Source organism: Microtus ochrogaster, linkage group LG9, assembly GCF_000317375.1.
Source record: "Microtus ochrogaster isolate Prairie Vole_2 linkage group LG9, MicOch1.0, whole genome shotgun sequence".
Classification (NCBI taxonomy): Eukaryota; Metazoa; Chordata; class Mammalia; order Rodentia; family Cricetidae; genus Microtus; species Microtus ochrogaster.
The window spans coordinates 29,617,601-29,626,870 of record NC_022034.1 but is presented as its reverse complement, the minus strand read 5'-3'; the positions used below and the strand labels follow the sequence as shown (position 1 = coordinate 29,626,870).

Sequence of the window (9,270 nt, the reverse complement as noted above, 5' to 3'; positions counted from 1 at the left end):
AAACCACCTGGAGTGGGTCAAACTAGCCCCACTGCAATCAATTCAGCCAAATACTGTTAAACCCACTGTCAATTAAAGGGAGAGGAGCTTCCAGAAACGAACTCAACCTAAAGAAGCAATGGAAGGAGGAAAATATGCTACAATGCTCCCCACATCAGAGAGGCTCCAGTTGACGTCCAGTCGATATTCTGTCCATTGCCCCTTTCGCTCTCCTCCCCCTTAAAGAAAAAAGCGAACAAGCAGGGAGCCCTCGGCGGGGCGAGCAAACTGCAATTGCTCTCCCTCGGCGGCAGTCTGGAATCCAGTCCCGACGCGACCCCAGCCCCGGTCTCCTTGCCTGTCTGCGCGCCGCTGCGGCCCGGAGAGCCAACCAATCGCGTGCAGAGATAATTTCCGCAGCTGGGAGCTCGACCAATCCAAGAGCTCGGTGTTGAAGAGGCCCGTGAGGATCCAAGATGTCTGCGCCCATGCACTGCTAGTGGCTGACTGAGACTTCTTCCTCTGCTCAGGGCCCCTCTGGTACCGGACTGAACCCAAGGACTATGCTGGGCCGGACTCTCCTAGAAGTGAGTGGATGTGGCCCGGAGGGAACCCGGGAGGGCGGAGACACTCGAGGACCCCGAGGTCAAGGTCGCCCCGGGTCACCCGGCACGGCTCAGCCCGCCTGGCCGCCTACATTCCTCAGTGGCCAGAGGGATTCGAACCTATCACTTTTAGGCAGTTCACCACCATACCCGTCCCGTCAGGAGAAATGTTTGCACCGCTGAGCCATGGGGTGGAATTACATTGCTCCTGCGCTATTTGGGTAAGGTTTTCACCCTATCCCAGCTGTGCTCGCTTAGGGGCGTGGCGAATTTGCAGTATGCAAAATTCCAGCGAAATAATTGGTGGCTCAAAGAAAAGCTGCATTCTGTATCTTTAGAGACTCCCAAATAACTAGGATCCCTACCACTACCGTCACTCCTGGACATAACATTTGAACCCCTGCGAAAGCTGTAGGTCGCAACCTATACATAGCAGAAATTTTGACAGTAGTTTAAAGGAGGCGGGGATGTGAGAGACAGGGAGATTCAAACGTTGTGAATCTAAGGTGTTTCTGAAGCACTCACCGATGCTTCCTCCCGACTTCACTGCAGCAAGGTTCAGAACACTGTTTGCAGTCCCGACTGATACTGGTAGAAACATCGCAAGTCAGAATCAAGAATATTATGTGTTATGAATAGAAGCGGGATTTTGTGTGTGTGTGTGTGCCTGTGTGTGTGTTATGAATTGCAGTGGTTCTTTTCTTTTATCCGTATATGCAGCTTCTCTAAACTTGTAGAAACGTAACTTTAATTGCAGGAAGCAAAAACTTTTAATATTTTCCTAAATCTTTCCTCAGCTTGTATGAAATTCGTATATCTTTCGATTTTATTGTGTTAAGGTTCTTGATTCTAAAAATGGCTGTTTGAGTTATTGGCTTGAGTTTGACTTAAAAAATTATTAAATGAATTTTGATGTGAGATTATTCAGCTATTTCTGATATAGCCCTAAACATGGTCCCGTCATTTTGTGCAGAGTATTTATGCAAAGGGGTGTTCTCAGCACTCTGATAATTTTCAAGTCGAAATATTGGTAAACTGAAAAAAAAAATGAAAAACATCAAAGCAGCTACATCCTGCAGTATCAAATAGTCCTCCAAGATTTAATTATTTATTTAAAAACAAACAAGCATGTGCAAATTTGTTTTAATCTTTGATAATAAAATTATGTTTACCAAAGAATTTTTAAAATATTTATTTTATGTATATGGCTATTTTGTCTGCATACATATCTGCACGCCAGAGGGCATCAAATCCCATGGGACTAGACAGTTGAGAGCTGCCATGTGGGTGCTGGGAATTAACTCTAGACCTCTGGAAGAGCAGCCAGTGCTCATAACTGCTGAGCCACCTCTCTAGCCCCCTCCCAAACTCTTTTAAAATAAATTCATTTATGACTTATCAATAAATGATTTGTATACCTTCTTTACATACCAGTATACCAGGGTTTTGCAAAAATGGACTGGCAGAAAAGGATTGTGAGTGGAAAAGCTTAAGGAGCCCTGCCCTAGACGCTTCCTGGAGAGTTCTTCCAGGTGCCCCATGACACACGCTAAAGCAAAGGTGCCACTGTTCCATGCCAAAAAGAAAGCAAAACCCCAGAGCATAACTGTTATCCGTTGGCCCGCAGACTGTCCTTCACTCCACACAGTCATTAGATCACTAAGCCCTCTATAGTCTGTTCTATGACTTTATTATTCTTACTCTTAACGCTTATTCTTGTTTTAATATGGGTCACCTGGCTTTGCTTGAGGCTAAACTCTCCATCTTTGCCACAGTCTGCTTGCCCATGCAAAATCACCTGGGGCCTTGGTTAAAACTTCACCTGGTTCCCATTCTAGATTTACAGACAGATCTGTGTGATTAAAGCCCAGAGTATGTGACTTACTAAGGTCTCTGGGTCAATTCTGATAACTCAGTATTGCGTCCCTGTCCTGCCTACCATTTCCCTTCTGTTTCTCCATTAGGGAAGTTTCTCACCCTGGCAGCATTTCAGGAATTATAAATTGTAATGAGACATTTAAATCCATAGGCTTTTAGTAATACTTTACTCCAAAATACATTTTGTTTTGCTATCCTATGTTGTATGTGACATTCTACTGTTAGTGAAAAATCAAATTTGTTCTTTTCTTTTTCTCTCTCTCTCTTTGTTGTTGAGACAGAATCTTGTGCCCAGGCTAGCCTTGCCAAATTTGTTCTCTAAAAAGAGTGGGTACTCCCTAAAACTTACTTAAGATACAGCCTATAAAAACAATATGGTCTGCTTTTTCTCTCTTAAGCATCTTTGGTGGAAGAGAGAGATGTGTGTGTATGCTACCCCTTTTTGACACTGAATGGACCATTGTAAAAACAACATTTATTTCATGGGGGGCAACCCATAACAAGGGAGTTGGCCCAAAGGAAGACCAAGAAGTTGCCTTGACATGACTTTTACTTACAACTCCTTTGACAAATATTGCTAGTACCTACTGTATTCAAAGACTGTTTGGTAGTTATTTTACCAGGTGAAAAAGAATATTCTGTCTACTTTATAATTTTTCCACGTTCCTGTCCTAATACTCGAAACTTTACTAGTGAGATTTAAATCAGTACACATTCGCTTTTTAATGTGTGCAGATGCCCGAGAGTAGTGAAAGATTCATTCTTCATGTTGTAGTCTATCAGTTGAATCAGTTCTCTTATTTCCTAACACTGTAATTGAAATAATTGATTAAAAAAGAGAAATTATGCTGGTGGGGCAGCTAGAGGGAGAAGCTCGAAACGGTGAGCATTTGAGGCAATTTAGGGGCTATTAATGGAGCTTAGGACAGCAGAAGAACCCAAGGACAAGGCACCAGGATGTGGCGCTAGATGAGAGGTAAAACCCAGGAGGGGTGGCAGCCACAGCTTCAACCTCAGGTAAATCTCAGTGAGTCTCAATTCCAGGGCAGCCAAGGTTGCACAGTGAGACACTGTCTTAGGAAAAAAGGGTGTGTTGTAAGGGTAGTTATCAGGAATCACCATTTTGGGGTGACTCTTGCAGCGGTCCTAGCCTGCAGTGGGTTCATAAATTCTAGGGTAGGGGCGTGAGGATTAGAATAATTAGGCGAAAAGAACAGAGATGTAGGAGAAAGATGAGACAGAAGCAGGGAGGGAGAATCAGAGAATACTGAATCCTCCTCGTCTATTCTTCCAGAAGCTTGCCTACTTCACTCCAAAAGGGGAGGGAGGGGAAGGCAACAGACTTCATTAGCGTGACACAAGGAATAGGCGTGAATTCTCCCACTCTTCGTTCAGGTGGAGCAGATCTACTGCAACACTCAAAATACTAATTAACCACACCCTCGGCCAGGAGCTCTCAGTTGTAGCCACACCTGTTGTAGAGCAAAAACAAGCTCAAACTCTGTGACCTTCAGACAAGGTGGAACAGGTTCAGGGGTGTGTGTGTGTGTGTACACACTGACCGTAGTTACCTAGATGTGTTTAGGATGGTTTAGCTCTTAGCGTACTCTATCCTGGCATGATCCCAGTTTTCTTGGCATTAGACTCCAGGCTACTGCAATTAATCCAATAGTTTGTATGGGTTAGCTTCTCAGAGTTCTAAACTAAAAAGATTTTGTCTTAGTCAGTATTCCATTGCTAGGAAGGGACACCATGACTGCAACAACTCTTACAAAGAAAAGCCTTTAATCGGGCTGGCTTAGAGTTCAGAGGTTTAATCCGTTACCATCATAGCAGGGAGCATGGAGGCACACAAGCAGACGTGATATATACAAGTAGCTGAAAGTTGTATATCCAGATCCACAGACATCAGGAAGAGAGCGACACTGGTCCTGGCAAGGGCTTTTGAAACCTCAAAGCCTACCCCTAGTGACACTCTTTCTCAAACAAGGCCACACCTACTCCATCAAGACCACACTTCCTAACCCTTTCAACTACTGCCACTCTAATTCAAATGATGAGCCTGTCACCACAGATCCATCACTATAGTAGATTCCCAGTTTTAAACAGCTGTCCTCCCACTAATATTCAGTGAAGGCCTCTCTTCCAGGCACTAAGGATTGGTTGAAGACAGAAGCTCTTCCCCTGTTAACACAACACTGTTTTTAGATAGGAAAATAATCATGAGTAAGTTTTCTTCTAACGTTAAATGATATAATTTCAGATAGTGTAAGTACTGAGAAGGAAAGTTAAGCAAATTACAGGGAGAGCATAAGTGGAGTTGGATAGTTTAGGCAGAGTGGCTGGGGAAGGCTTCTTTGATTTAGTGCATGGTGTTTAATAGAGGCTAGGAAGGAAGGGCGGGTCTGGAAGAGCTGGGATATAATGTTCTGGACAGATGGAAGAATGAGTGCACACCAAGAAGCAAGAGCAAGTTAGACACAGTCAAGCCATCATGAGGTCAGCATGCCAGGAGCAAATCAGCTAGGAGGCTGGAGAAAGATAGGTCAGAGAGACAAGATGCCCATAATAGGGAGAATGATTTGGCTCCGAGTACAGGACAACCTCTGGACAATTTCAAGCTTGGCATTGGCTTTAATTTTATCTTATGTGTATGACTGTCTGGATGGCTCCGAGACCAGAAGAGGAGGTCTAGTTCTCTGGAACTGTAGTTACAGTTTTGAACCACCATGTGAGTGTCGGGCCCAAACTGTGGTTCTCTGCAGGAGCAACAAGTGCTCTTAACCACTGAGCCATCTCAACTGTCTTTAAAAGTTACCTTTATCTAGGGAATACTCATTTGAAAAAATAGTTACTTTTTCACCATGAATCCCTTATGTTATCTGTAGGTTAATGGAATGGTTCTATACTTTATTGAAAGGGAGTAAACATCATAGCCATATACAAAGAAGAAATGGGATTTAGTGGCTCTGAGAACTGGTTTTAGAAACAGGATCAGGTCTTGGTTGAATCTCAGCTCTGCTTTTTTCTAATTCTGTGACCTCAAACAAGTAGTCATTTCATCTGTAATAATAATAATAGCAGAATAACCATGTGACCTCTGCCTACTCGGAACACCTCTCCCTTATATCCAGGCATCACACCATCCCAGCTCTTCTGCCTGTCTGGCCATGCCTTCACATGTGGATGCAAATGCAATGTACGGTGTCCTGGAAGGTGCCTGAACATAGTGCTGGCTGTAACTAATGGAGTGAGGAAGCTACTCAGTTACACAGGTGTAGTTTTCCTCTTCTGCCCTTTAAGAGTTCAGTTAGATTATTAACCATTTTAATCTATTATCTATTTTGTGCAGATATACATATGTATGTATGCACACATGTTGTGTGATATACATATGTGGAGGTCAGAAGACAACTTTTCAGAAATTGGTTCTCTCCAGCTACATGGGTCCTAATGATCCAACTTAGGTCATTAGGCTTGGCAGCAAGTGCCCTTATATGCTGAGCCATCTCCAGACCTACTGAAATTTTAAATTAGCGTACCAAGTATTTAGTTTCATTATGGCATTTTTCAAACATATTTTTTTCCTTTTACTTTTTAAAGAAAGTTTCCAAATTTCTTAAAGCAGGCATATTCATCTTCTATTGCTTTATAACAATTTAAACTTCATATTTGAAGTCACATAGCCTTCTCTTGGCTTTATGGGTCATCTGACCATAGAGTTAGTAATGTCTCTGCTTTGAGTCTCACAAGGCTGAAAGAATGGTGTCCATCAAGCCTGCAGTCTGTCTGAAGCTTGGAGGCCTCTTCTCAGCTTCCTGATGACAGTATCCATTTCCTCATGACTGTGGGATGGAGCCCTTATTGCATCGCTGGCTGTGTGGATAATCAATGAATTAAAGGGGTGGGAGATGTGGGATAACTAGAACTGAGATTTAGGAGATTCTAGGATATGGAAAATGGCTACTGAAGGCTACAACCAAGTTAAGTGGTAACTGAAGCAACATGAAGGAACTGTTGTGTGAACTAAGGTCAGGGAATGGAGAGGCCAGGTAACATTCTACAAGAACTTCAAGGAGTTTGCTTATTTGATGGCGGAAGATACAAAATAATCCCATGCTAGTTCAGAATTACGTTTAATAAAGAGTTATTTATTTAGGGGAGGTTTACAGATCACTGTCCTAGATCACGATCCTCTGCACGAACAGGGAACAGTAACAGAGTCTACAGCCAGAAGTGAGAGCTGGAAGCAAGAGAGCAAGTGCAGGCTTTACAGTTGCATTTATAATATAGGAGCCCATGCCCAAGTGGGCTGGTATCTGAAAGGCTATGGGCTGAAGGAGCGGAAGGAGCTCCCACAGCACCTCCCCCTTTTGTTTAAATAAGAGAGTTTCAAACCCAATGCAAAACTATATACACTAGGAACAGATATCAAGTATAAGATTAAAATTACAACCAGCATAAACAATATTAAGCAAGGAACATACACTAAATGTTTTAATAAACATTCTATCCTAAGGAGTCTAAGTCTTGTATTGGAAATGGCTTGGCTAGATCATAAGAGGACGATAACTACAATTATCTAATCTTCAACCTCATCGAAGGCCTGAGAAGGGAGATAATATTACTTGAGTAGGCAGGAAGTGCAATTAAGCAGCTTCCAAAAGTATGCAGTAGATGACAGAGACAATTGGCACCCAAGCAATCACCCAAAGTCTCATTTGTATTGTTGAAGCAACCAACTTTGGCTAAGGCCTAGAGTAACTAAGAGACCATTTTCAAAGGCAGGGAATTTTTCAAAACCATATTACCAAGGCTTGGCAAGATTTGGCAGTCTTTTTTCTTGTATCCTGCTTGCCCAGTTCAGACATCGTGCAGTTTGTCAGTGGTCGAGGCGTGGCAGTTTCTTGCCCAAAGGCAAGTTGTACCAAGAAGAAGACAAACTCCAAATGGAGTGTCTTTGGTGCTCAACACTCTTTCGGGAATAGATCGCTACTGCCACGAGCAATTTTGACTCACATCAACAGGATTCTAAGTTATTTAAATGCCATGCTCTGCAGATCTTTGAAGTGGTTGAAGGTAACCTATCTATACAGAATACAATCTATGTATCTAAAGAACCTAATTAGTCTGACTAAAAATATAACAAACATGAATGGCTATTAACGTATAATACTTAATACCTATATAACGTAAAGATTAAGGCTTCATATCAGAATATTAAACAGTCTTTAAACAACTGTGCAGTATAAGAGGACAGTGACATCAAAATGTAAACAATGTATAAATTTCTTAATCAGAGGTAGAAATATATAATGCAATATGGTAAATGTATTCTAAAATTGTATCAGTATACAAAATGTCTTAAACAGAGGTAGAAACATGCATACATACAATGTGACAAAATAACTTTGCATGGGTATACAAATATTGTAAACAGAATTAACAAATATAATTTGAACTTGTATCAATATACAAGAAATTATACCAGTGTAAATTGTCCATAAATAATAGCTCACAAGTATTCACTCTCTTACTCATATTATTATTATTTTTGTTGATAAGTTCACACTAAATTACCTATTATCCCATTCAATCTTCCCTTTTTTTGATATCTCGAGGCCTACATAATTTCCACCCAAATCCCCAACCCTATGCGAGGAATAATCAACCCTAAATGGTGTCTCTAACCATGAGAACAAACTTTTTTGGAAGAGGGGATGTCGCTTTCTAGAATTGCTTCCTGCTGTCATGTGGGCAATGTTTTTTTCTTTAGGATCCTGTAAAAGTAAAATGATGGTTAAAGATTGCTGTTTTGTATAATTACAAATGATCTCTGAGTTGTCAGTAGGGTCTTTTTGTTTGTTTATTGTTTGCTTTGAAGTTCTTCTTTGGAGTTCTGGCCAGAATGTTGTAAGAAGGTGCACCATTTCTGCAACTGGTACCCAAAAACCGGTGTCATAGTAGCACTATCAGCATCATGACATCATATCAACCAGGTCGGGTCATTGTTGTGGGGCCCCATCTTCTCCCTGGAAGTTTCAAAGATTACTGCAGGAAAATCTACCATTCAATATGGAAAACTTGAGCATTATTCATATAGACATATATTCAATGAGGGAGACAATATAAACAAAAATGGGCATGGAAAAGTAAAATATTTCCTTAAAATCTATCTTCTTTCCCATACCAGATGGCTCCTGACATGAGACAGAAATCCTGAATTTTTCTTTTAACAACATACTTGGATTTAGAGAAGGATAGCCATTGTCCAACTCCAAAGCCAGCTCTTATTTTTAACCAAATAATCAAATTTTACCGTGCAGATAATACAACATCATAAGGAAGATTTCTTTTTGCTTGTTGATTCTTTCTGGATAGCTATCTTTTTTATCTTTAGGCATCTAGATGCCCAAGGTCTCTCCACTCTTTTAAGACGAATAGTTTCCTGCAAGACAAGAACAGAACCCTGCCCCAACGCTTATTTGGTTTTCTTACCATTTATATGATTGTCACTTCTCTGGATGAGCCGTCATTTCTCTTTCAAACCGAATCTTTATCAATTTTGATGGTGTCCATTGCTTTTCTTCTTCTGTGGAACCAAGAGTGAAACCCCTTCCCCAATGTAGCACATCTCCTGGTTTCCATTGTGAGGTCAGCACATTCTTGAAATATACTGGCTAATTTTATTCGGAAGTTTTTTCTACTATCCAGTGTCTCTCTGCTGCTGTTATTCCTTTCTCATTGACATTAAGAAAATTCAAGGTTAATAAAGCATTAAGCAATCTATTTCTGGGGGTATTTTCCA

At 41.3% G+C, this 9,270-nt stretch overlaps 2 protein-coding genes across 3 annotated transcripts in view; one reads left to right on the top strand and one right to left on the bottom strand.

Annotated features, from left to right (window-relative positions):
- The window catches only part of Rtn4ip1 (reticulon 4 interacting protein 1), a 43,727-nt gene extending 43,258 nt beyond the window's left edge, over positions 1 to 469 (bottom strand). Inside the window, exon 1 of the mRNA XM_005363589.3 lies at positions 238 to 469. Within this exon, the coding sequence (XP_005363646.2) occupies positions 238 to 469 (232 nt within the window). The remainder of the gene's footprint in view (positions 1 to 237) is intronic.
- Positions 9 to 9,270, top strand: part of Qrsl1 (QRSL1, glutaminyl-tRNA amidotransferase subunit A) — a 33,696-nt gene continuing 24,434 nt past the window's right edge. For both annotated transcript variants that reach the window (XM_013352388.2, XM_005363588.2), the window contains exon 1: positions 9 to 566. In XM_013352388.2, coding sequence (XP_013207842.1) covers positions 543 to 566 — 24 coding nt within the window. In that variant the 5' untranslated portion in view covers positions 9 to 542. The remainder of the gene's footprint in view (positions 567 to 9,270) is intronic.